The following is a 27,116-nucleotide window of genomic DNA, read 5'->3' on the forward strand; positions in this document are numbered from 1 at the left end:
GGGGGTTAAAAACCTTTATTGGGCCATTGGGTGTGTGACATGGGGCTCTCAGGTCTGATCTGATATAGGAAATAATGGGCAGAGAAGGACAGGGCCCTGGGCAAGACTGGCGCAGGCCAGCAGACAGCCTTTGGAAGGGAATGTGGGATGCACGAAGGAGGGAGAGAAGTGGAGGGGCAGAGGCTGTGGGAAACAGGCAGTGGGAAGGCTCTGGGGCCCTCCAGCGCTTGAGGGCAAGGTATAGGTAGGATAGAGAAGAAGGAGAGAACACCAAGGGAGCTGAAGATGGCAAGGGGTCTTGGGTCCAGAATCCTCCTGTCCTAACCTTGGGAGAAGGGCTTTGATTCTCCAGGAAGACCCAAGTATACAGTCCAGCAGGGACTGGCAGGGCTAGGGGTCCAATTAGCACCACGGAGGGGAGATGGATGAGGGATGAGAGGGATGAGTGGGCATGGTGGGCATGTGCTAACAGATCCAGCGGATGAACCTGTCGAAAAAGCTGGGCTGGGCCAGACTGTCAAAGTCTTTCTCCCGGAAGATGGCCGCCCTGTCACCCAGGCTGATCTTGGTAAGCACATCCATGTCCACATCACTGCCCACAGCGACCACGGTGGGCACCACGTTCTGCTTGCGCATGGAGTGCACCGACTCCTCCAGGCTGTCATTGCCCGTGACACCATCCGTGAGGAAGACAAAGGAGAGCTCTGCGTGTCGCCGTGCCCCACCCCGTGCCCCCCGCACCACATTGTTGATGGCATGCACGATGCCTGCACCCACGTGAGAAAAGGAATTGAGGTAGGCAGTTCTCTCCAGTGCCTCATGGATGGTGGTCAAGTTGTAGGTAAGTGGGAAGGCCACCTGCTGCTGATTCTGGCTGCCATACTGCAACAGGGCCATACGTGCGTTGAGTGGGTCATCGTCCCTTCGTGCCAGAGTCAGGCGCCGTGACACCTCCTCCACGAAGCGTCGTGCCTTGTGGAAGTTCTGCTCACCCAACCGCTCCGAGCCATCCAGCAGGAAGACAATGTCCACAGGCCTCTGTGTGCACTGGGCCACATATAGCTCTGCAGGGAAGATGTAAGGTGGGCCCAGGCATGCAGGGGTGGCCAGCTCGAGACTCACCCCATCTCTGCATACACCCTTTCCCCTGGATCCCAGATCATGGGACTTTGGGGCTTCACCCACAGCCACCAATGGGGGTCTGTCCCAGGTGATGTCTTTGACTCAGGCTCCTTTGAGAGTGTGTCTACTGTTCCCTGGGACTGTCTCTTCAATGGCCCCAAACTTGTGGACCAGAGATCTACCTAGAGGCCAGAAGATCCATCTTTTATCACCAGGCATGGTCTCAGCCTCAACCAGCCACCTCTGGGATCCTCAATAGCCCCAAAGTCCTCACTCAGCCCAAGATACAGCTACTCACATAAAGGTCATTCTTTGGTGGGGGCAAGATAGGGCCTCTGGACCTGACGCCCTCTCCCAGGGGCCACTTACTTCTGAGCCACCTGCTCTGTCTGAGCAATAGGATATGGCTGAAAGAATCCAGGTGGGCCCTTGGTGGTCTCACTGCCACCAAGGGATGCCTTCCTCTGTTGGATGGTCACCAGCCCTGACACACGGCACTATGGAAGCTGAAGCCACACTTCACACCACCACACAGGTGTCAGAAACCACAGGCTAGGGCTTGGGTACCTATTCACCAGACATCCATCTAAGCTTTTCCTACATGAAGATGAGTTCAGCTCACCCATGCATGCTGTCATGGCCCAATAATTGGGACGCCAGGGAATCACATTAAGAACAGCCCTGACTCCAGTCATGCATGACCAAGAATGCTGAGGCAGGACCCAGCTGCCAGAGCGCTTACCCCTATCCCACCTGACCCCAGTTGTGTGGGAGGGCCCATTCCAGTGTATACTAGCCCAACTTGACCACAGCAATGCGTTAAGTTACAGGTTTCATCTTTTTATAAAACGTTTATCCTGGCTCACTCCCTCTGAGCCAGGGAGTACCTGTGGATACGCAGGGTCTTTCTTACAGAGCTTACTAGCTACATACCTTCTTTATTGTCCACCATCCCTGGAACCTTCTCATAATGTCTAGAAAGTTTTTGGGGGACAGCTGGACTTCCTAGCTCCTCATAACTGACAGGCACCCTCACAGTTATTACCACAAACCCAGAGGCAGACATACAGTAGGGGTTGTTGGCTTGGGCACATCAACATCTATTGGGTCTGGGGGAGCTCAGGAAAGGCTGGTGAAGATTCATATGTAATTGGGAGTTTTGGGGTCTCAGGAGTCTCTCTGTACTTCATTTCTGTGGGGGTCTCCTCTACCTATGACGTCATAGCAGGGAGGTGGTGTCACCTTCCCAGGAGGATAGGTCTTACCCTGGGCTAGAGGGGCACAGATAGGAGCAAGGACATCAGTCCAGCCTGATGAGGTGCTTGAGACCAGTGAGAATGTTCCAGGTTCAGGAGCTTGCCTTGATGGCTAGTGACTTTGTAGTGGGCCCCTTGCCACTCCCCACACTGGGAGAGGATGCCTTTATGGTTCTCAGTCACGTGATCGAGGACATCAAAAGCCCTGCCTGTCGGATACTCTCATGATGCCTTTGTATATCCAGAGACCTGGCTGAACATACAGGTGTTTGGGGCCCACTGGCACTTAGATCTCCTGCTGTGACAGTAGCTGAGGTACATTAAGGTTCTTGTCACATCCCTGTGGTTTCTGTGGGTTATAAACACATACCTGACACCAAACATGAAGCCCAAACAGAAGCAGGAAAGGTGGGGGGCTCCTCAAGCATTCAGATAGCACCCCACCCCAATTTGTGCTTTCAAACACAGGATAGCTCAGCTCGACTGAGGTGGTGTGCTCAGCGGAAAGATTCCCGGAAGCCTGCATCTCAAGAACCTCAATATAATGCCCTCTGTACAGTCCTTTGCCAGATGTGAGCTTCTGGGGTTTAAGGTGGGCCTTCAATCCAATCACTGATGTTCTTGTGAAAAAGGAGGAGAGGGGAAAGAGGAGGGGACACAGACACAAAGAGAAGAGGCTACGGGAAGGTGGAGGTGATACTGGGGTAGCGCGCCCACAAGCCAACGATGGTAGCTCTACCAGAGGCTGGAGGAAGCAGGAGGGACCCTCTAGAGAGTATAACATTAAAGACATAAGATTCTGGACTTTGTCCTCAGGGCTAGGAGGGCAGGTCCCTGCTGCCTAAGGCCTCAGTTTGTGGGAAGCTAGAAGTGAGGGGTTATCTCTGGCTAGAACCTGAGGCTTTAGCAGAGTGCCAGTGCAGACTCTGGGTCCCCTGTGATATCCCTGTGCACCAGTTTAAAGGTGTCAATAAACAGCTGCATCCAGTCCTGCCGCTCGACCCCCGTGGAGAACTTGGCCCTCTCCGCGGTGTAGACCATCACAGCCACCAGCTGGGAGTAGGCAGCTGGGTTCTGTGTGAACTCCGTGGCGTTCAGCAACTGCTGGATCAGGGGGATGGTCTTGGGGAAGGTGGGGTCCGGACCCTCTTCCGTGCGGAGGAAGGTGACCGGGGGCTTGCTGCCAGGCCATGGTTCATCTGCAAGGGAGTGTCCAGAGAAGACTTTAGGGGCTCCAGTGGGTGTGGCTGGCCTCCAGCCCTCCTTAGGCCTCTGACCACAGACAGTTGGGACCAAAGAGACAGAGCCGGGGGGAGGGAGGGGACGACAAATAGGAGATGGAGCAGGTGGTGGAGTCTGGTCTAGGCGGGAGGCCTGCTGGGATGGAGAAGCTGAGAGCAAGCAACACAGCCAAGGAGACAGCCTAGCAGCAGCTTTGGGGTGTCCACCGAGCTCTAGGGAAGCTCAGCATGGAGCATTAGTGGCCAAGGCCAACCAAGAGATGTGCACAATGCTGGAAACGTCCCCACTTCAGCGCTGCATCCCTACATCCCTGGGGAGAGGCAGCTCCAGAGAGTGCCCACAGACAAAACCACACCGCTAACATCTGTCCCAGGCATGATCTGCTGCTATCCCAGGACCTGTCCCAGGGCCGAGGTAGTGGTACAGACGCTAAGGAAGAGCAAGATCCTCTCTTCCGCCTTCCCCTCCTCCCTCGTCACCTCCTCTCTCTCCCTCTTTTCCCCCTTATTTCCTCTTCTCTCTTTTCGTGTCTCAGTCTGTTTCTTTCTTCCTTCCTTTCTCTTCAAGTCCTTGTTTCTCTTTCCTCTTCCTTTGTTTCTTTATCCCTTCCTCTCTCCTTCTTTGTATCTTTCTCTCTCTGCCTCTTTACCCTCCCCCTCACTCCTCCCTCTTTCTGGCTTCCAGTGCCTGCTGGAGTGGAAGGGTGTATGACTCAATGGATGTCATGGCCAAGGTCACTCCCTTTTCCCTGGTAACAGAGGAGGCGTGAGGAAACCCAGATGTGTCCAGCACAGGACCAGAAGGACCGTGGGCCTCCCTGGGGACACTTCCTTCTCTAGAGGCTCCTGTCTCTTCTCTCCACAGTCAGTGCTCAGGTTTTGCGACAGTCTTTAATACCATGGTCATTACTAATTTTCTTCCTACAGTTTTGAGCTTCTCAGGCGCTCTTAGTAGTCCCTAAAGATTGACACCATCCCTGGCCTGAGGCAGGCTTCTGGGTGGACAGGGCTGGCTATTTGGCTCAGAGGGTCAGGGCTAGGTCAGAGTTGGAAGTGTTCTTAACACCGTATTCACATCAGAAATGCTCACAAGGATGCTCACCCAGGACCTCGGTCATAAAGACCCTGTCTAAGGTCACCATGTCCCCAGACAACACATCTAATTTACCTTGAATTTTCATATAGCAGTAAATACAAATGTGCTTTATAAGGCCAGTAGAAGGGGCATAGGGAGCTGGGAAATGTGGAGGGGACCTTGTAAGGAGCACTGTGCTTTGTGGGGTCCTAAGACTTCAGCGTAGGCTGAAGTCCTCATTTCCTCCAGAGCTGGTGTGCCCACAGGTAGAAACTCTCTGGCCCTGCCCCAACCCGGAGCCACTGCACCCTATCATCCAGCATCACCCTATACAAGCCAGACATAGATGTCACCAGAAAGGAAGATGCAGAGAGACAGTTCTTTGAACACAGAGGTGAACTCTCCTAAGACATGAGCCAATCAAATTCAGTAGACAAAACTGAGATAGAGCAAGGACTGTGCCTCAGGGACACAAGGCTCACTCAACATAGAAAACCAACACGACTGACCATTGCTTTCATAGCTGAAGAAGCCTCAGGAGGTGTCACCAACAGAGCAAGCATGTGACAAGATTCAATACCTTTCTTTCCTGATGATAAAGCTCAACAACTTAAGTAGGGGGGCTTGCTGCCCCATAAAGACAACCACAGAGAACCATCGCCGGGGTCATACTTTGGAGTAGAAACTTGAACACTTCCCACTGTGATCAGGAGCAAGCCTCGGGGATCAAGGTCTAGCTGCTGTGTTGGAGGGATGGAGCCATCTGTGGCAACAGCCTCCCCTATACAAACCTCACTTAAGGTTTACATCCTGTACAATACCGTGCTACAGTCTGATACCAAAGGCACAGCTCACCTGGGAACTCAGTCAGGTGCCAGGAGCAGGGTTGGGGGGGTCTCACTACAGACATGGCCCCTAGCCTTTGACAGATACCAGAACTGGCAACTTGAGACCAGTGCTCTGAGCCTTACACAATCAAATCCCAGATAACTTCACTGGGTAGCTGAGGTCGAGACATGCCCTGAGAGTGTTTTCTTGGTAATGATCTCTGTTTGAACAGTGTGAGACCCTGACTCCTGGTCCACATGGTCCCTTCTGTTGGGTGGTCTCAGAGCCTGTGCACATGCTCAGTGGGCCACCTTGTCTTTGGGAGGGACCAAAGAACAGACTTTGCAGGGAGATGCAGCTGCATAATCTCCACAGCAGCCCCACCATGCCAAACTGGCCCACCCCCTACTCAATGCTCCTTGGAGGGCCAGGGCTTGCAGAGGAGACTGCAAGGCTCCTGAGGCTCCAGGGCATCTTCCTGAGGCCCTTGCCAGTCACTCTGCAGTAGTGTCTGGGGGGTGAGGCAGGCATTGATAGGGACTCTCAGCACAGCAGGGACACCTCCTACCCTCCCTTAGGAATAGCAGCTCTGGTTCCAGCCTCTACCTCAAAGGCCACAAAGGCAGCCTGAAGGGTTAGAAGCAAAGCCAATCCACTGCTGGTGGGTATCAGCATGCTTGCCTCCAGATATCTTACACTAACCAATTTGCCCATCAGTTTTAGGGCTTTACCTTTTGACAAGAGCTTGCCAGGACGACCCTAGCTATGTCTGCCCAGGGCCTGGCCCCTGTGGACCAAAAGGAGAGCCCCCAGTGGTACGGAGACTTTAGACTCTGGGATGAGACTTCCTTTGTGTTGAAATGCCTTTTTGATCAGTGGCCAAGAGCCAAGCACAGCCAGGCCAGCAGTCTCTGCCCAGATGGTACCCTGCAGGGGCTCAGGATGACACAACATGCCCCCAGGGGCCAGTCCTCACCCTGAGCCCCTGATTGTACCATGCCAGGGGTGCACTTCAAGGGTTTCTCCCTAAGGAGGCGCCTCCACAGTGGCACACCCTTGAGGCTGCACAATTCCTTGTAGCATCTCTGGCTATTAGAACAGGAAGGATGCTGGGGCTGCTCTCTGCTTGTCTGGGGTCAGGGTTTCAGGCACCCGTGTTACCTGTTTGGCAGGGAAGTTCTGGACACACAATCTGGGGGTCTAGAAGAGAGAAAAGAGAAAAGAGACAAGGCCTCTATTAGTTCCTGCTGGGCCCTCAGTGGTCACCTACTAGCCTAATGGGGTAAAGGTTCTGGGTCTCACCGCTCACCTGGGCAAAGGACATCTTCCATGTCATCGATGAACTTCTCAGCCACCAGGTCAGAGAAGAGGGTCATGTTGCGCACTTGCTGCGGCTTGTCACAGGCGATGGAGTAGAGGTTCTCACTCTCGTGTGTCTCATGGAACATGTCACCAATGCCGATGGCTGTCACAGTGACGTCTCGGTCACACAGTGCCCGAAGATTGAGGTCATCATCTCGGGGGTCATGGCGCCCATCTGTGATGACCACTGCGAACACCCTGGTCTTCTGGCGCCGGCTCTCCTTGATGAGCTGATTGTAGGCGAACTTGAGGGCAGAGGGCGTCCACGTGCCACCAGCAATCCACTCAAGGTTTTTGACGGCCTCCTTGAAACTGGACAGGGAGTTGACTCGTTCGTCGTCCAGCCGGATGGCCTCGAAAGTGCCTTCATGGCTGTACTGCACCACACCCACACGTGTGCCTACGAGGGTACAACAGGGCGAACAGTGTCTACCGGCCTGCTTTGCCACCTCGGTGACTGGCTTGGCCACCTTGAATGAAATCATGGGCAAAGGCATGATCCTGGCTAGAGGTAGGGTTATGGCTTCTACCTGAGGGCCCTTCATGGCCTCCACTGACCTGTCTCAGACTTGGGGTCCTTGGCAATGGCACCCAGCCTGTTGACCACATTGATGACAAAGTTCTTCTCCAGGGTGAAGTTGGTGTAGCCAATACTCTCAGAGCTGTCGATGACGAAGACCACATCCAGAGCACCACAACGCTTCTCACAGTCTGGAAGTGTGCATGGGATGACGGGGTTAGTGAGTAGAGAGTGAGAAGGGGCACAGGGCCAGGGATACTGTGAGTGATCCTGCCCCCATACACTCCATCCCTTCTGCAGCTGTGCACACATCCTAATGCACTAGGCCAACTCACCGCAGCACCCACAGGTCTCTCTCACATAGGTCATGACGTCACATTCCTGAAACACAGCCCCAGTGGGGTGCATTTAGACAGGAGCACCTATTGTTGCTTGAGGACTTCCATTAGAGTCCTTACCCTATGTCTGCTGGTGTCCATGCTCACATGTGGAGTAGAGCTACACAGATTCCAACTTTGCCCTCTGACCTTACCCATGCCAACTCCACCCAGTGACCCCTCTCCTATGGTCTTGTCCTTGCCAACCTGACCACTGCTGATTTTGCCCTCTGAACTTGCTCCTGCCAACCTTGATTCATCTGACTTGGTCTCTGCCAACCTCAAACCTGTTGACTTTGACCTCTGACCCTATGCCTGCTAACTTTGCCCTCTGAGCTCCTCCCCTGGCTTTGCTCATCAACCCCTTATACTTGATGCTGTTGGATTTTGCTTTTTAGAGGAGAGAAGGACACTTATAAACAAGGATACTGATTCCATACTATGTGATACCTACCGTGAGACCAGGGTCTCCTGGAGGGCCGGGTTCTCCCTGGAGGCAAAGGGTAATAGTGAGAGGTGAGTCCAAGTTGGGTCCCAGTTGCTTCTGGTGCCACCACCCAGTGTTTACTGACCCATGGGCCCACTAAGGGCAGAACCAGGACGCTCTGTGTACATCAGCATGGCTGGCTCAGGAGCTATGGGCCAAAGGGATAGAGGTGGCTTACCTCAGGTCCTGGGACTCCTCTTGGCCCCCGAGGGCCAGGTTCACCAGGAGGACCAGGATCAGCCTGAGGAGGAACAAGGAAGTAGGCTCAGTATAACCCTGGGATGTCTCTGCCCCATAAGAGTATTGATCCCCCTGTCAATGGTCTCTGCTGTGAGTACGGTGGACATGAAAGATTGCCATCACCCACTTCATCCTGAGTCTGACACCACCATAACAATGTCCTGAACAGCTACTACCAGAGCCTGGTAGGCAAGAGAGAGTAGAAGTTCACTGAGGAACTCAAAGATAGTGATGGGATAACTCACTCTGATACTAGTCACTCTCTGTGCCCAATCTACCTACCCGTCTATCCATTACCTGTCTACCCACCAACCATCCCTTCACTGAACTGCCAACCCTACCCACTGTCCACCCACCATCATCTGCCATCCATCCTTATTTGTGCTGTCTTGCCCTTACTGGTCTTCATGCACTCACATGATACTAGATACCCAAAGGTTCTAGGGACACGGAAGTGAAGATGATATGGTCTAGGCCTGTGCCAATGAACCAATAGGAGGTGTTGGCTGAGAACAGGGTGAAGAACAGAGGAGGCCTCAGAGCCTGACCATTCCCTTCAAGGGCTGGGTGCCAGGCAGGCTGGGGGTTTTCTCAGAAATCTTAGGCCCTCCTCATGCGCTAGCCAGTTGCCCTGGGCATAGGACGGTGACACTCACTGGCTCGCCCTTGTCTCCCTTCCTTCCGGGTGCTCCTTTCAGACCAAAGTCTCCTCGGCCTCCCTGTAACACAGAGCACATGTTAGTTGTGGGCACTAGGCGGCATGCATACTCCCACTCCACACCACAAGACCTTCCACAGACTTCCAGGAGCTCAGAGGTGACACGGAAGCCGGATGCATAGTATGGATGATGGGAATTTTCAGGGAAGCCCTGGCCTTTGTTTGGAAAAGGACATGACACAGGAGCTACCACCAGTTAAAGCCCAGCCAGGGCCCATGTGGCTTGACCTGGGGCAAGGGCATGACAAAAAGATGGCTCCCACAGTGGACATGGCATGTGGAACTTCCACAACCCCACCAGGAAAGGCTAATTGGGACAAGATCCCCAAGTACCTCAGGGCCTGGTGGGCCGGCCTCTCCTTTTTCACCCTGTGAAGAAAACAAAGGTCTGACAGGTTGCTCAGCCACAGACCCCAAGTCTAACTACAGAAAGAGAAGCTCACCATCCCTTGGAGCTGAGATCACCCCTCATGATTTCCTGGATATCAGAATCCAAGGTCTGATCCAATCCACATCTCAGGTAAAGGCCACAGAGCCCACACATGCTGAGCCATCCTGACCCAACCCTGGGCTATTTCTGACCACTGGTATCTTCTGGTGCTGGCTGGATCTGCCTTTGCACCAAGTGACAGGTCCCCCCAACCCAAACCATCATCTCCCTCTTCCTAGTCCCACACTGAGGGAACCACAGAAGCCTTGGGGCTCAGCCCACAGGGTTTTCCTGGGAGTTCTTGTTCTATGCCATGACTCACGGGTGTCCCTCGCGGTCCTGGGTAGCTGAATCCAGGCCTTCCAGGATCTCCCTGAAGGGGAAGGTTGAGTTAGTTGGAATGATTGGTGAGGAGGCCGTGTCCAAATAGTGCAGATGAGGACCAGGATATCTTGTGTAGGATGGGAAGAGAGGCTGTGAGCCTAGCCTTGCTTGTCCACAGCTGGACTGGAGTGTGTGCAATTGATGTGCCAGATAACTCGGGGCTGAGGCACACACTAGAGAGGCCACTGAGACCATGCAGTACCCATATGGCTGTCTGTCCCTCAGGACACTGCCATCTTTCCAGGCAATTCACTGCTGGGGAGGGCAGAAGACAGGCTGCATGGTCTCCCAGTGCTCTCCATGCCCTGGCCAGTTTCACTAGGAGCTGGGAATAGGAGGCTCAATGGAGGCCTCTCTCCTGCTCCAGGGCTCCAAGCTTCTCTTGCAACCTTCTTGTTGGGTAGCTCCACAGGACAACTGCTTTGGACCCCATCCCATACTGCCAGGAGGAAGGGACGTATGTACCTTGGGGCCTGGCTGTCCTGAATCTCCACGAGGTCCAGCATCACCAGGGTCTCCCCGAGATCCCTGAGGGCAGGAGAGGAGTCAGAGGTGGCCTTGTCACCTGAAGTGGTGATGACCTGGCCTGCTTTGACCAGCTCGGAGAAGATGGTGGGTCTTGGCACCACAGGGCCACCCACCTTGCCTGGGGCTAGGCAATGGGATGGGTGGTGAGTAGGTAAGGGAGGGTTTGTAGAGTAGAATGGGAGGTGGGTAGGGGGCCTGGGGCAGAGTGGGGGTTTACAGAACAGGGTTGGGAGTGGGAAGGACATTGAGGGTGGGTGGGGAGTGGGTTGGGGGGTCTAGGACAGGGTGGGGAGATCAAGGGGCAGTGTGAGAAGTGGATAGGGGTGAAGAAGGAGTCTAGGACAAGATGGGGAATAGGTGGAGGGTTGGAGGGCAGAGTGGAGAACAGTTAGGGATCAAGAACAGGGTTAGGAGTGGGTGGGAGCCTGGGAGCAGGATGCTGTCATGATCTCTGGGCTTCGAGTGTTCTGCTACCAACCTGTTTTCCTGGCTCTCCAAGAGCCCCCTGGGGGCCTCTAGGTCCAGGCAAACCTCTGTCTCCCTGCAAAGAAAGGAGATGAGGTAAGATGGTGAGGTACTGTGGTCTAATGGTGCACCTGCAGAGTCCTGACATCAGCCCTGCTATATTATGCTTCAGGGTGGGGTCAAGCTGCACTGGACCCACTGCCTAGGGGCGGTCTTGCCTTGGCTGGGTCCATGAGAAGGTTAACGAAGGTTATTGGGCACAGTCTCCTCCACCCTGGCCGCTGTCACCTCCTGTCCTGGGGATAGCCCCCTTCAATCTGGTACCTGCCACCCCCTGCCTTGCATACCTTGGCTCCTTTGCTGCCAACTTCTCCAGCCAGGCCTCGGGGCCCTTCGGGACCAGGGTCACCCTGTGAGAAGACAGGTCCGGTCAGATTTTAGCCAAGGAACAGTTCTGATGCTCCGACTCCAGAGGCAGTATTGGGGGAATGTGAGGATGGGGTTAGGAGAACAAGTTATTCAATCCACAGGGACAAAGACACTGCTGTGTGAAGGGCGACGTCGGAATGGTAGTGTTCCTCCTGAAGCCCTCTCAACCCCACAGACCGACAGCCTCAGTCCTGCTGAGGTCACTCTGGGGGTGAAGGAACTCTAACCAGCTCAGAGGAAAGCTCCTTCCCCGCCACCCTTGAGAGCTGTGGCAATGGGAAGCTATGGGAACGTGTATGCATGTCTGCAGTGGGGATACTGCCAGATGGAGCAGTATTCACCCTATGTAGTTGTGCATGGCACGCAGAGGATGGGTGGTGCTCTTCCAGAAGCCTCAGGGATGGCTGCGAGTAGGAGCATGCCTGTCTGATTCTTACTTTCTCAGACAGTGCAGGAACCACCCTCCCCCCCAGTGGTTAGACCGCAGTTTCGTTCCCCTGGGGGGGTGAGGATGGGGCAAGCCGTTCAGCTTTATGGTGAGATTCCAGAGCAGACCCCTTGGCTCCTTACAGAGCAACTCACCTTCTCCCCCTTTGGACCATCGCTGCCTGGGCCGCCCTTGGTTCCAGGATCTCCCCTGCGCCCCTGCAGAGAATGGGGAGAAAACAGCTGGAGGGCCATGTGAACCGCTTGTAGCCCTGCTCTCCTCAGGACACTGGGGACCCTGAGCCCAGTATTTCCTCCTGGTGATATCTGCCTGGGGCTGTGGCTCTACCTCCATACTGCTGCTGTGCCAGTTTTGTCCCAAAGACTCAGGACTCGGTGTGTGGGTGCTCATGGTCAGGCTGTATCCTGGCCGATGATTGGGATGTGGCTTGGACGGTCAGCACGGTTATTCCTAATCACTCCCTGATTGGGCCGCCTCACATCGTCTCTTCTAAGGATAAGCCTTGGGCTAGGATCCCTACCCCAAGTGTAGCCCTGGGGGAGCTTTGAAGGGATGGTAGTGAAAGGCTGATTAGGAACAGAGGGTTCTACCTATCCCCAGTGCCATTTGTCATGGCACTTCTTCAGCCCTGCTTGCCCAAAGTGGAGGTGCCACAGAAGAGTCCAAAGCAGGGGCCTGGTTCAGGCTGAGAGGCTTATGGTCTATAGGTGCAGCATAAACTCACCGGCTCTCCTTTTGGTCCACGGGGGCCAGGCCCTCCCTTGCCTCCTTTCACTCCTGGACTTCCAGGAGCTCCGTTGTTGCCTTGATATCCCTGTGTGGGGCAGGGACAATTCAGCATGGCTGGGAGCATGGCGGAGGAATGCACAGGGGCTAGTGTATGAGGGCCCCCTTAGCCATTCTTTATCATCCCTCCCGACGTGTGTGAGGGCATAGAACAGAGTAGACCATACCCTGGGCAAGGATAAGCAGGTCAGCAACTCACCTTGCTTCCCTTGTCTCCAGGATCTCCTGGTGGTCCCCTGCGTCCCGGGCGGCCAGAGTCCCCCTGGAAGGGTTTGGGGTGACCTCAGCTTTGTTCATGGACAGGTACTGGGCAGCGGGGAAGGACCATCTAAATCCCCTATGTCCTTCAAGCACACAGGATGCTCGGCATAATAGGGGAAGACCTTGCCAAGATGCCCCAAAGACCAGCCTATGAGCCCAGTGTAAAGTCTGCTGAGACTCTGGGAAAGGAGCCCCATGTGAGGCCCTGGTGACAGTGGGATTGCTAGGTAGGGGCTCAAGGGAGGAAGCAGCAGAAGGGGCATGGTCCGGCCTCCTAGAACAAGGCTATCTACCCTGTGACTAAAGGTCTAAGGCTACCCAGGGCAAGGAGTCCCCAGGGCCTCAGGATGTAGGAACTACAGTGGCCAGAACTCCCTTCAGGGTCTCTGCCAGCTTGGAAGAGGAGGTGGGTAAGCTGTGCTACAGGTGACCCTGCTCTTAAATAGTGAACTTAAGGATGGGACCTCCCTGCTAGGCTTCATAGACTAGGCTGTCCCCTCACCCTGATCTGAGATGGCATAGGGAGCCCCAAGGCAGAGATTCCTGAGCATGGTGACAGCCATTCTAGAGCTATATATAGCCAAGTCCTTACCTTGGCACCTTGGTCTCCTTGCTCGCCTGGGCTTCCAGCTTCTCCAGGGTATCCATCAGGGCCCTGAGGGAGGTGAGAAAGATTCCTGCTGAATGCTGCCATGAGTGGACTGTGTTTCTTATGAGTCAAGAACACTGACACAGAGCGAGGACCTCAGAGCTGCTCCTCACTCAGGCTATGAGATCCCAGCTCAAGAGCCACGCCTAAGACTGCTCTCGATGGTCATCAAAGTTTCAGAACTTCCCAGCCTAGGACCACGAGCTCCACCTGGCCTGGAAACTATGGATGTCTAAGGGTTGGCTCATGGGCTCCTGAGGGGGTGGGCTGTAACCCCAGGACTATCAGAGCTCCAGACTGGGGTGAAGGTCAAGCAGGGAGAGGTAGGCAGAAGAAAGAATCCAAAGACTTGCTTCCAGCCCAGCCTGGTAGCCATGTCCCCTGAATGATGTTTCATGTGATGGAGAAGTTACTCACCCGGCTTCCTGGGTCTCCCTTGCAACCAGGAGGCCCAATGCGGCCCAGTTTGCCCTGAAAGAAGAAGAAGGAATATCAGAGTGTAGATCTGGGGTCTATGCACATCAGTAATGGTGCCACTCAGGCCCTTGTGTGACAGGTCAGCTGCACCCTAGTCAGAGCACAGGAAGGTGAGGTGATTCCTATTTTGCTTCATTCTGTCTCTGTGGAGACAGAATCCCAGGAGCAGGCCAGGTGCATGGGTGTGAGATGCCCTCACCCTGTGCACGTGTGTGTGTGTGTGTGTGTGTGTGTGTGTGTGTGTGTGTGTGTGTATGGTGTTTATACATAGGTATCTATGTGAATAGACTTAAGTGCATGTGGAGGGAGGCGGTGGCTGGCAGTGGGGGTGGGGCTGGTGACTCTACCTTCTGTCCATCAGTTCCATTCTTGCCAGCTAGGCCAGGGGCTCCCTGGAGAAGAAAGAAAAGGGACTGGTTAGTGCCGATCCTTGTTCCCTCTGAGCAGCATGGCAGGGCACACCCATCCCTTCAGGCTTACCTTCCGACCATCTGATCCAAATTCACCCTGTGCAGGAGGCAAGCAAAGTGTTAGCTGAGTTTCCAACCTTCACAGACACTGTTGTCTTTGGCATGCAAATGAAGACAGACCCTCAGCCCCAAACATGAGGCCAGAAACCTAGGGCTGCCTCCAGGCAGGTGAGAGACTCCTCCCGGAGCCGCCAGGCTGTTAGGCTGTCAGGTGGTACATCACAGCTGCCTTGTGCAACATCACAACTTACCTTCTCTCCCTTGAAGCCGGGCACACCCTAAGGGTAGAAGGAAAAGACAATGTGTTACCAAGGGCACGTCAGCAGATGCAGTGGAGCCCTGGAGAGACAGATGTGAAGGACAGCCAAGACCCAGCCTCGAGGGTGTACACAGTGGCTGTGCCATGCCTGGAAGTCATATGTGGGTCCTGAACACATGCTTGATAGAGGAGGGGTCAGACTCGATACACAGTTTTGGGGTGACCTTCAAACTATAGAGGCATTTCTCTCCTTTGGAAACAAGGGCTGGGCTCTGGACATCCCCAAGGGTAGGGGGAAAACTGCCCCAAACTGACTTTCCTCCACTTCCCTTCCCCATCCTAGGTAGCCCTAGGTAGGAACTTGCCTTGGGTCCTGGGAATCCAATGGGGCCTTCGATGCCAGGGTCTCCCTGTGGAGAAAGAACAAAGAAGCTTGGGTGTGATCCCAGCCAGCCCTGGGTACAGGGAGAGTGGTTGGGGGTCAAGTCAGGGGTCAGGGGCCAGAGGCCATGTGGGGATCTTACCTGTCGCCCCTTCTGTCCAGGCTCTCCTGGCTCACCCATGTTGCCCTTGGCACCCTAAAAGTAGAGGACAGGGAAAGGGGTAAATTGAGGCAAAGGGAACCCTGTTATCTCCCGGGAGAGGTGGTATAGCAAAAGCTGTTGGTCCCTCCCCAGGTGGGAACATCTTGGAATAGGGTCAGCTGCCCCCCAAGAGCCCCAGTGGCCCCCACCAGACTCTTGCTGACTCTCTTTTCTGAGTCTTGATAGACCATGCTTCATGAAGCCGCACTGTAAATGGGTCAGAGCAGCTTCTCAGCTGGGATGCTGGGGCTCGGGACCTCTGTACTACAGCCCAGATCACAGTTGGCCCTGGATGCTCCATAGGCCAGTCTGGCACTCATGGGAGTTCCTCTTGAATGGGATGGGCATGGGTAAGGCATGGATTGAGAGAACTAGAAAGATTGGGGCTTCAGAAAACCACATAAGAGCCGGGCGTTGGTGGCACACGCCTTTAATCCCAGCACTCGGGAGGCAGAGACTGGCAGATCTTTGTGAGTTCGAGGCCAGCCTGGTCTACAGAGCGAGATCTAGGAAAGGCGCAAACCTACACAGAGAAACCCTGTCTCAGAAAAAAAAAGAAAACCACATAAAAATAAGACTCCGAGGGAGATAAAGTTTTAACTTTAGATATATATTTACTAAATAAATGTGCCAACTTATTAATATCCTTCCACTTTAAATGCAAAGGGAGAGAGAAGAAGGAAAAAAAAATCGAGGGGCAAAGGAGAGAGGAGGAAGAGATCAAGCAAAGCAAGTGGTCAGATATCCTGTGGGTCTCAGCTGTGCTCTGCTCTGAAGTCCCTGTGGCCTGGGGACCTCCCGGGGCCTGGATCACCCGCTCTGCTGTGTGAGTGGTAAGATAGCCCCAGGTGGCAAATTCATTCCCAGCTGTAGCAGGGTGGGCAGGGCTCATGGCCAGGACTGGCTGGCACAGGAGTCATCTCACCCAGCTACCCATTGCTGTAGAAGTTCTCACTGGACTTGCAAAGAACATGAGGATGCTTCTTAACTTCCTCTCTAAGCCACTTCATATGGCTGGCATCATCTCAACTCCTTCCTACGCTCCTGCTTTCTGATGTACAAATTGTTAGTTTCAGACATGGTGGTAGTGGAAGGGATTTGTGTTATACAGCTCTATTGTTAGGAAAAGGCCTGGTAACCCTTCAGAGCAGAGTCCTCCAAGCCTAGAATTAAATAAACCTCCAAGTGGATGCCTCATATCAATCAGCAATCACGCCATTGACAGAAAGGTACCGTGTGTGTGTGTGTGTGTGTGTGTGTGTGTGTGTGTGTGTGTGTGTTATTTCCCCACACAAGCATGCTTGCTTACTTCATAAATGTATTTTAAGTGGCATATCTTAAAAAATTTTAAATATTTCCTACTTTCCTCAAAATGCCATTTAAAAGGAAATGGATAAAATCTGAAGTTAAGGTTTTCCAAGTTTGGAGGCGCTGAGGCCATCCACAGCCAGCTGGCCTTCAGTGTGGAATCCCCCCAGGTCAGGGGATTCCTGGAGCATGAGCCTTGCAGTCTCTAGGCATCTTACCTTCTGTCCTCGGTAGCCCTTGGGTCCATGGGGCCCAGGAATCTCCAGGCAGCTCACTTTGTAGCACTGAAATGAGGTGGACAGACAGCAGGTCAGGTTGGTAGGACAAGTCCCCAGTTGGGTGTGGACTGGGGATAGGCCTAACCATGGACTCTCAGAGGAAGTCCTCAACACCCATAGAGACAAACAGAATGGAATGAAGGACCAGACACACGGGGTACCAGACAGGAGGGGGTCAGTGCTCAGTCAAATCATCTAGCCAGGTTTGGGGTAAGCAAGGCTGAGATAATGGCAGACAGTAGCAAGGGCCGAAGAGCTCTGGTCATGGCTAGGCACCGTCTGTATATGGGGACCAATTTGCCATTCTTTTTTTTTTTTTTTTTCCAGAGCTGAGGACCAAACCCAGGGCCTTGCGCTTGCTAGGCAAGCGCTCTACCACTGAGCTAAATCCTCAACTCCCCAATTTGTCATTCTTGAAAGTAGCTGCCCTAGGATGGCACATTTCTGCAGAAGGAGCAGGGCGGAACTTTGTGTACCCAAGGCTGTAGGATCCTAAGACGGGTACATGGCTTGCAGTCTGGGTTGGATAAAGCCCCCCAGTTTGGGACATGACTCAGCTTCTACAGAAGTCATGTGTTTGGTAGATAACCCTAGTTCCAGCCCCTAGGGGACTAAACAGCCTGGGGTTGACTGGGGATAGACAAGGGCTTCATGCAAGCTCAAGAGTTTCAGGTCCCACAGAGCAGGTGGACTTCGGTCCTTCTGCTGCTCTGGTCTGCTCGAGGCCCTGGGAAACCAGGAGTGTGGCGTTGGTCCTCTGCTGGGTCAGCAGTCTTGGTTGCCAACAGGTAGCATAGGCTGGGCTGGAGTGACAGGGCAACTCACCTCTCCGTAGGCTTCATGTTTCTGCAGAAAAGACAGAGACCAGATTAGCCTGAGGCTGGGAACATGTGATACTTCCTGAGTCGGGGTGGGGAACGTGGGTACGAGAGGACTTGATCCTAATCTCCCTCAACTGCCTTACTCACAGGAGGATACACTGAACTCTGACTGTTGCCCCACTGGTGAGTGGACCACATCCCTAACCTCTGCCCCAGCCACAGCTGCTCACCATGACCTTGATGATGCGGTTGATGGTGTCCTGGTCAATCTCAGTAGAGTCGGGCCTCATGGTGGCATAGTTATTGCGGTAGAGCTCATGTGGGGTGTTAGCGATGTCCCTCAGGCCTTGCTCATTTAGGTTCCTGTTAGGGGCCACAGCAAAGAGCCGGATGCCCTCCTCACGGGCGCGCTCAGCCTGCATTTTGATGCCCCCACACGGATTGCCGGTGACGTGGCCGTCGGTGATGACCACAGCGAAGTTGACCACACCTCGGCTTACATGCTGCCGGATCTGCTGGGTCATGTTGGCCAGGGCACAGTCAGTAAAGGTGCCTCTGCGGAAGGAGCGGATGCCTTGGAGGCTCTTTGTGAAGGAGGCCCGGTCGCTGCTTGGTGGGCTGAACACCTCCACCTGGTCCGAGAAGTGCAGACCACCATAACGCCAGCTCAGCACCACCTGGTCCAGGTAAAATTCATCCTGCAGCTGGCTGATGAACTGAGGTACGAACTGCTGCATGTGATAAAGCAGGCTGTCTGTGGGGGACTGCATGGTCACACTCTCCGAGGTGTCCAACACGAAGTACACATTGACTGGGCAGTCAGCCTTCTCTGGGGTGGGGTGACAACATTGAACCCGTCAGGGCTATAGTGTGAGTCCACCCTCACCCAATGAATACCACTTCTCTCCCAGGACTCCAGAGCCCCACCCAGGTACCTGGACAGTTGTTGTTCCTGTCAATGGTGGAGGGGTCAGGTGAGATGACTTCCTGCTGCTGAGCATGCAGGACTCCTAAGAGCCCCCCAAGCAGGAACACAGAAAAAGAACCCTGGAACATCTTGATAGTAGTCATGTGCCCTGATGTCCTGCAATAAAAGCAGGGACCATTACAGACACCCCCACAAATATATTGCTGCCCTCCCAGGGCGGGATGCATGTAGCTGGTAATTCCTTGAGGAAACAGGGGCCTCCATGACTCATGTTCTTGCCCCCACCCACAGGGAAGTTGTACCTCTCCAATTCTATGTTGGCTGCAGAGATCAGTTCTCGGCTGGATTCAGACATGGAGCCCTTCCCTGATCTCTGGGGCCAGAGCACACACAGAAGGGCCCATTGGAATGGGTTGGAAACACCAGGGAACAGTGTCTCTTTGCACACTCTACTCCAGGGCCTGCACTGGGAGCAGGAGGAGGGGGAAACATGCCCATTTCACTCAGTGGGAAGGTCCTAGCCTCAGTGTGGGGCCCTGGGCATATCCCTCTCCCTATAGCCTGATCCCCCTTCACATGGGGCATTGGCATGGACTGAGTGGGGCCAGAGCTAGTCACACATCGATTTTTAGTATGACTTTCCATCAGGTGCCAGCAGGCTGAGGGCATCTTCTTCCCCTCTGTGGGTGCAGCAAGACCACTGGAGAAGAAGCAACACAGACTCTCTGGAGCAGGGGTGGTTGTGCTCCTGGAGAGACTCTGTCCTAACTTGTTATCTGGGAAATTTCTTTGATCAGAGAAGTACTCCAGGTTTCAGATGTTATAGTATTTTGGTTGAAAAGTAAGTAGAATCATTGAACAGTATACTTGATACTAAGGATGGAAGGTATCAGGGGTTACACACACTTGTAATCCCAGCATTTGGGAGTCCAAGACAGAAGCCATGAGCTCAGGACCAGCTGGGCTACACAACATGACCCTATCTCAGAAAGAAGTGAAACAGACTACACACAAGTGTGGTAGTCTGAATGTAATTGGCACCCATCAGCTCCTAGGAAGTGGCATTATTAGGAAGTGTGGCTTTGTTGGAGTAGTTATGACCTTGTTGGAGGAAGTGTGTCACTGTGAGGTTGGGCCTTGAGATCTTCTATGCTCAAGCTACACCCAGTGCCACAGTCCACTTCCTGTTGCCTGCAGATGAAGATGGAGAACTTAGGCTCCCTCTCCAGCACCAGGTTTGCCTGCACACCGCCATGTCCCACCATGATGATAATGGACTGAACTTCTGAAACTGTGAGGCACCCCAGCTGACTGTTTTCCTTTATAAGAGTTGCCATCGTCATGGCGTCTCTTCACAGCAATGGAAACCCTAACCAAGACAATGAGCAGCTGTTGATAGAGATGCTAAGGATAAATAAGGGACAGAGAATGGATCATGAAAGTGAAAGTGAGCATCATCGGAACCAAAAAGGCAGGTGGCTTTATAAGAAACAAAGAAATGATAGAGGAACCTTGTGTTGAAGATCATGAAAGCCCATCATTACCAGGAATACAGAATTAATTAGGCACACCCATGGGAAGTGGACCAGTTGGGAAATCTAACTTGTGAGGATTTTAAAATAACCCACTTAAGAAAAAAAAAAAAAAAAAAGAAAGGGCAACAACAAACTTCAGGAAACATCTAAAGAAAAAATTCATTGGCAGTTAAATAGACAGCCATGACTGTCCCAAGATAACCTCGAATTTCCACCTCCTGGTATTCCTATGCTTACATAGTCGTCTCACATCAAATCACTGCTGGACAATGGAATGATGGTACAGCTTCTAGGATGAGGTATATGCTTATGATCTCAGCACATGGGGGATGGAGGCAGGAGAACTGAGAGTTTGAGGGAAGCCTGAGAAGTATAAAAAGCCTCCATCTCATAAACCAAAACTATAACCACAAACATTTTGATGGACTGCTACTAGGTGGGCATGACCGTAGGCCTGTCATGTCTTCTGATGAATCGAGCCTCCCCATTAATATGTCCTTCTTTGTCTCTTCCATACGTTTAAAATGTAAGGTCTACTTTGTCGTATGTTTACATAGCTAGCCCTTCTTTTTCTGGCTCTTTGTATTGAATATCCTTTTCTGTTCATCACTATTTTTTCTCTCTAGATCTAAAGTGAGACTCTTGTAGAGAACACGAGACTATTTTGTTTTTTCTAAGTCCATTTTTGTCAATCTCTGTTTCTTAATTGCAGATTTTAATCCAATTTCACTATAAGTAATTACTGACAAAGGGTGGCTTCTATGTTGGCATTCCTTTTCTCTATACCTTACACATTTGTAGTCCCTATCTTTTTTAATAACTGTCTACATTGGTGTTTAGTTGATTTTTAGTTGTAAAATGTTTAAATACTCTTCTCCTTTCTTTGGTATTTGTTTATTCTTTCCTGGTAGTTACCCAGGAAACTGTATTTTGCTTCCTAAAATTGAAACTGTTTGAATCTGTACCACTTTAATGACATAAACATTCTCTGCTTTTATTATCTCTGAGCCCATTCCTTTACATTATCAGTGTCATAAAACTCCATCCTGGGGCTGGAGAGATGGCTCAGTGTTAGGAAGGTATACTGCTCTTGCAAGAAGACCCAAGCTTAGTTCCCAGCATCCATGTTGGGCAGCTCACAACTTTCTGTATGTAACTCCAGCTGCTGCAGGGGCCTGATGCTCTTTTCTGGCCTCTGTGGGCACATGCACTCACATGCACACACACACACACACACACACACACACACTCACTCACTCACTCACTCACACCCCATATAGACGAATAATTTTTAAAACTCCAATCTCTTACAACTGTTCCTTGGTATCTAAACAGTCAGCTCCAGGACCTGCAATAGATACAAAAATCTGATGCTCAACTCCCTTATATAAAAAGCTATAGTATTTGTATATAATGTATGTTCATCCTCCTATATGATGAAATCATCTCTAGGCGGCTGTTAATGCCAAAGCACAACGGAAATTCTATATAAATACTTGTTATACAACATTTTAAAGACACTGACAGGGAGTAAAAGGTCTGCAAATATTCAGTACAGACACAATTTTATTTTCAATCTGTGATTGATTGAATTTCTAGATGTGAAAAAGTGAATACAGAAGGATGACCATATATCATTTTAAACCATAACTAATATATATTAAAATTTTCATTTTATTTTTATTTTATGTGGATGGGTATTTTGCAAGTATATATGTATGTGCACTATATGTGTGCCTGGTGCCTGAGGAGGCCAGAAGAGGGTTTCAATCTCCTTGAAACTGGAGTTACATACTGTAAACTGGAGATGCTATGTGGGTGCTAGAATTGAATCTGGATCCTCTGGAAGAGCAGCCAGTGCTCTTAACCACAGAGCCATCTTTCCATCCCTATAACTAACATTTTAATATACTAGTTTCTTAAATTATATAGCAAAGAAACTTTGAAATTACAAATAAAAATGGTAATACTAGCTCTTAAAGTAACAATTGTTCTCTGTAAAATGTATTAGCTTTTCCAAATCATGTAGAAAACAAAAATTGGAGCTGCCCTCCATTGTTAAAATAGCACTAGCACTAGCAGCTGCCCATGTATTTTCCTTTTCTGAGATATTTATGTTTTCTTCTGGCTTTTAGTGATTGTCTATCACCCTTCATATTAACCTTCAGGATCTCCCTTAGCATTTCTTCTGCAGGCAAAGAGAGTGCTGATGAACTTGCTCAGCTTTTGTTGATCTAGTAATGTCTGTTCCCCCCCCCCTTATCTTCAGAGAACAGTTTTGCTAGATCCAAGCTTCTTGGTTGGCAGTATTTTACTTCCAGCACTTTGACTATATTAACCCTCCGCTTCTGGACTCAAACTTCGTTAAGAACTCTACCAGTAAACTTATCAAGGCTCCTCTTTATTGGACAAGTCATTGTTTTTTACTGCCTTCAAGATAAGATCTCCATGAGTAAACTGGGCATGGGGGGGCAATGGAGGGTTGGGGATAGGGGATGAGAACATAAGGGAAGTGGGAACAGAGAAAAATAAAATGGGGGATAAAATTTCAGTCCTTGAAGTAGTTGGGAAGTCACTTTGTCCAAGAGGAAGAGGATTGCAGCCACAGGAGACACAATAATGCCCAGGCCAATAGCTTTGCCAAGATGGGCACCTTAAAACGCACCCTCTTAGATGCCAGGGAAGTGAAGTTAGATATTAATAACAACAGGAAACTGGGAAAAAATCACAAAATTGTGGAAATTAAACATCATGCTCTTAAAACAACCCACAAATAAAAAGTATGCAAAGGTGTTGTAGAATGTTAGTTTGGGATGTGTTACATTCATTTATGCTGCGGAATAATTGTTTAATGATGCAAAGATGTGTTGCATTCTTTTGTGTTACATTTGTTTAACCCTGTAAAACTGTGTTACTTTGCCTGCCTAAAGCACCTGATTTGTCTAATAAAGAGCTGAACAGCCAATAGCGAGGCAGGAGCGGGATAGGTGGGTCTGCAAGGCACAGAGAATAATAGTAGGAGAGGGAAGAGGAAGGAGTGAGAAAAGGAGAAGGAGAGAGGACTCCAGGGGCCAGCCACCCAGCCACCCAGTCACCCAGCCACCCAGCCACCCAGCCACCCAGCCAGCTTATGGAGTAAGAAGGAAAGAAAAGAATAGAGAATAGAGAAAGGTAAAAGCCCAGAGGCAAAAGGTAGACACAATTTAGGAAAAGCTGGCTAGAAATAAGCCAAGCAAAGGCTGGATATTCATAAGTAAGAATAAATCTCTGTGTATTTATTTAGGAGCTGGGTGGTAGGCCCCCAAAGACCAAAGAGTAAAAAAAAAAAAAAACCTAACTACCCAAGGGAAGCAAGAAAACACTTAAAAAAGAATAAAAGCCAATAAAAATGTTCCAAAACTTACAGAGCAGCAGCAATGCTATATGGAGGCACAGAGCTGTGAAAGCTTACACCAAGGCCGAGAAAGAGCTCACAGCAACAGCCCATCTTACAGTTTAAGGAACTGGAAAAAGTAAATCCATGACTTTTAACAGAGAATAATAAAGATGAGTAGAGGAAAAACAAGATACACATTGGGAAAAAAAATGGAGAAAGTCAATGAAACTAAACCTGATTCTTGGAAAACACCAACAAAATTGACAAATATTTAGCTAGATTAGTAACAACTTTTTAAAGAAAACTCCAGTGAATCATAGATGAAAGTAGAAACACATTAACCAGTTCTGTACACCTATTAAATATTAAAAACAACTTCAGAGCAGGATTGGGAGTGTGGCTCAGTGGTAGAGCACTTGCTTAGCATGCACAAGGTCCTAGGTTTGAGCCCTACTGTGTGCATCTCTCTCTCTCTCTCTCTCTCTCTCTCTCTCTCTCTCTCTCTCTCTCTCTCTCTCTCTTTCTCTCTCTCTCTCAAACCAACCATTCAGAAAATGACAAGGGGTGAGGATCTAAAGCAATAAGAAGCACAAGGTGAGAACCTTGTGCACTACTGATAAAAATGTAAGCTGGCGAACCTGGTGTCCAAACCTTGGCGGCATCTCAAAAAATGATAAACAGAACTGCCAAATGATATGGCTCTTCTACTTCTGGGTATGTCTTCATGTGGACAGAGTATATACACAAATATCTAGTCCTTCCCCTCCCTCTCCAGGGACTCACCACATAGTCAAGTAGTTTAAAAAAGAAAAGAAAAGAAAAAAGAACATCTATTAGGAACATGGGGAAATTGTTACTAGGTAAATCACAAAGAACAGGGCCAGTGATCAGATAACGTTGTACAATTGAGGCAGAGCAAACCCACAGCAAAGCATTGCACACCAAGATGGGCAGATCAGCAGAGACCACAGGACACAAGTTCTGGCCCACTTCTGTGGGTATCTGATGACAAGTGGAACTAGGGACCCCTAGAACTGAGCTCCCCACTCCCTTGATCAATTCACTGTCTGCCACACCGACAAGGAAGCTACCCCATGTCCAGCTAGTGTTTGTGTCTTGAATCTCCAGTGGGTCTGTGTGCATCCATGGGGATGCTGTCCACAGTATGGTCCATCGCAGTGTTGAGGGCAGAGGCTGGGTTTCCAGGTCTGCTCATGTGCAGTACCCTACAATCCCTGTCTATTTGTGGGGGCTCCTTGGATTCTTGAATGAGCAAAAAGAGATGCAGCAAATATTGAAGTGTGGGACCGTGTTAAAAAAAAAACCAAACAAACAAACAAGCAAAGGCCACACTGACTATCTCTGTTCTTGAAATCATGCTATCCCCACATCTTCACCCAGTGATTTGGGCTGTGATCAGTCTATCTACACTGCGCATCTAGACACCCCAGAATCCCTGTTAGCTGAGACTGGTAAGTGCTTCTAAGTCAGACCTTATTCTGAGACCAGAAAGCAGAACCGCCTCTAGGAGGGCGGGTGTGGCTGGTGTCCCATGCCAGGGTCTGTGAAAATTCCAAGTCTCTTCTCATCCTGGATTCTGAGAGTTGCACCAGAAAGCCCCTGATGCCCATGGCTTCCCATGCCCTGCTGAGAGGCCCTTCCAAAGCAGAGTTGCCTGGATTTGCTCTGGATATCACTGCTGGACAGGAAGGAACCCACCCTCCAGCAGACAAACTGCTTCCCAAGTGGCAGCAGCCTCCTCTGCTTCTTCCAAGGTCTGTGCTGGCTCCCTGACACCATTTCATTAGATAGAGAATTTCACTGTTCCCAGTACTGATGCACAGCTCTCAGAATGGATTTTCTACACCCCGTACTCAGCTCCTCCGATTTGGTCTGGGGTACTTGATATCACCTGCTCCCTGGAACCCTAGGTCCAAGCCCAGTCCCTGGCTCCACCTCTTCCCTCTAAGAGACCCAGATACCTGCTTTACCTCCAGTATTTGTGAGATGAAGTCTCAAATGCCTCTTTCTTTCTTTCTTTCTTTCTTTCTTTCTTTCTTTCTCTCTCTCTCTCTCTCTCTCTCTCTCTCTTCCTTCCTTCCTTCCTTCCTTCCTTCCTTCCTTCCTTCCTTCCTTCCTTCCTTCCTTTCTTTCTTTTTTTCTTGCTAAGTGTGTGCTGGCCTCAAAGCCAGAACTATTTAATTGGAAAAAAACCAAAACAAAACAGTAAGTTAATCTTGACTTTAAATGTCCATTTTAGGTAGGTACCTGGTCCCTCTAATTCACTGGCTCCATGTCCTCAGGTGAGCATAGGGATAGTCCCCGAACACCCAGGCTTCATGAGGGCTGTTCTGTGTTGTTCTGTCTATAGACTGTCTATAGGAGAGGTGTCTCCTCTGTGCTCTGGGTGTGCCCTAGGAGTCCCAGGGTTAGGATGGAGCTGAGAGTGACCTGGGTCCACTCTCATCTTAGGGTCCCTCAGCTCCCACTTTTCTCCCTAAGCACAGAGGAAGTTCAACAAGAGGGTTGGTGTCTCCTTGAGAGCACCTGGCTTGCCCACCCATAGGATCCGAGACTCACTTCTCTGTTGCCCACAGAGCACCCTGAAGTCCACCTGAGGAGCTAATTCAAATGGCTGCCGCTTTCCCCATGAGGAATACCCTTCCCTGAGGACCGCAGAGAGGCTAACAACAAGACCTGTGTCCAAGTCCAAGTCACACCATATCTTCCCACTGAGGCCACTTAGGTTCCTTAACCCTTAGGAGATGTCCTCCAGGCCAGGGATAACTCAGACCCGCTATAAATGGCCATGGGTCTGACCAGATGCCAGGCACTCTGTGGACTGTGGAAGTAGAGGGGAGTCTGGGCCATCAGTGGTCAGTAGAAAGCTGTGGAGTTCACAGCAAGAGGAAGCCTGCACCCAACCAGGCTATGTCGGACAGATACTTAGGGGCCGGCCGGATACTAGAACCTAGGGCTGGACAGTCAGTTTGGGTACATCTGTGACCCCTGAGAACTCCGTCCCCACCTTAGACCCCTGAGGTGCAGCCTCTGAACCCTGTTCCTCCTCTCCCCGCGGCCAGGCTGGACCCCACAGTGAGCTTACCTGGCTTGGCCTTTCCAAGGAGAGGCCGTCTGGGCACTTCCGAGGAGAGGCCGGGTCCTGACGGCCCGAGCTGCGGGCGCCGAGTGGGGAGGAGGGAGGGGACCCAGGGGCGGCCGGGACTGAGCGGGAGGGGACGAAGCCCAGAGGCCTCCCACTTTAACCCTGCCCCGGGCGGGCGGATGCCTGGAAAGCACGACCACCGGGAGGCGCTGCGGCCCCGCGGATGGGCGGGGTCAGCGGGTGGGGATGCGGGAGCCACTAACCGGGAGCAGGAGAAGGAGCTGGGGGAGGGGAGGAAAGGGAGGCGTCCGGGACACGCTGCTGCAGCGCTGGGGCTGGACCCTGTCTGCGCTGTAGTACCTGATGAC

General features: G+C 51.4%; 1 protein-coding gene across 2 annotated transcripts; it reads right to left on the bottom strand.

Annotated features, from left to right (window-relative positions):
- Col6a2 (collagen type VI alpha 2 chain) lies at window positions 1-27,116 on the bottom strand. Of its 2 annotated transcripts, none has more exons than XM_036168268.1 (28): window positions 26,749-26,946; window positions 18,739-18,887; window positions 18,034-18,632; window positions 17,808-17,828; window positions 16,923-16,988; window positions 15,337-15,390; window positions 15,178-15,222; window positions 14,805-14,831; window positions 14,564-14,590; window positions 14,431-14,475; window positions 14,024-14,077; window positions 13,550-13,612; window positions 12,896-12,958; window positions 12,635-12,724; window positions 12,045-12,107; window positions 11,381-11,443; window positions 11,047-11,109; window positions 10,506-10,568; window positions 9,979-10,029; window positions 9,560-9,595; window positions 9,165-9,227; window positions 8,447-8,509; window positions 8,236-8,271; window positions 7,740-7,785; window positions 7,443-7,595; window positions 6,832-7,284; window positions 6,684-6,722; window positions 1-1,064 (listed from the first exon to the last, which is right to left on the bottom strand). In XM_036168268.1, the coding sequence occupies exons 2-28, from the start codon at window positions 18,872-18,874 to the stop codon at window positions 466-468; spliced, it is 3,081 nt and encodes a 1,026-aa protein (XP_036024161.1). In that variant the 5' UTR covers window positions 18,875-18,887; window positions 26,749-26,946; the 3' UTR covers window positions 1-465. The 2 variants fall into 2 exon arrangements, with proteins under 2 accessions (XP_036024161.1, XP_036024163.1); XM_036168270.1 differs by lacking the exon at window positions 1-1,064 and adding an exon at window positions 1,075-3,577 and having other exon boundaries at window positions 26,749-27,116.

Source organism: Onychomys torridus, chromosome 18 (genome assembly GCF_903995425.1).
Source record: "Onychomys torridus chromosome 18, mOncTor1.1, whole genome shotgun sequence".
NCBI classification, from domain to species: Eukaryota; Metazoa; Chordata; class Mammalia; order Rodentia; family Cricetidae; genus Onychomys; species Onychomys torridus.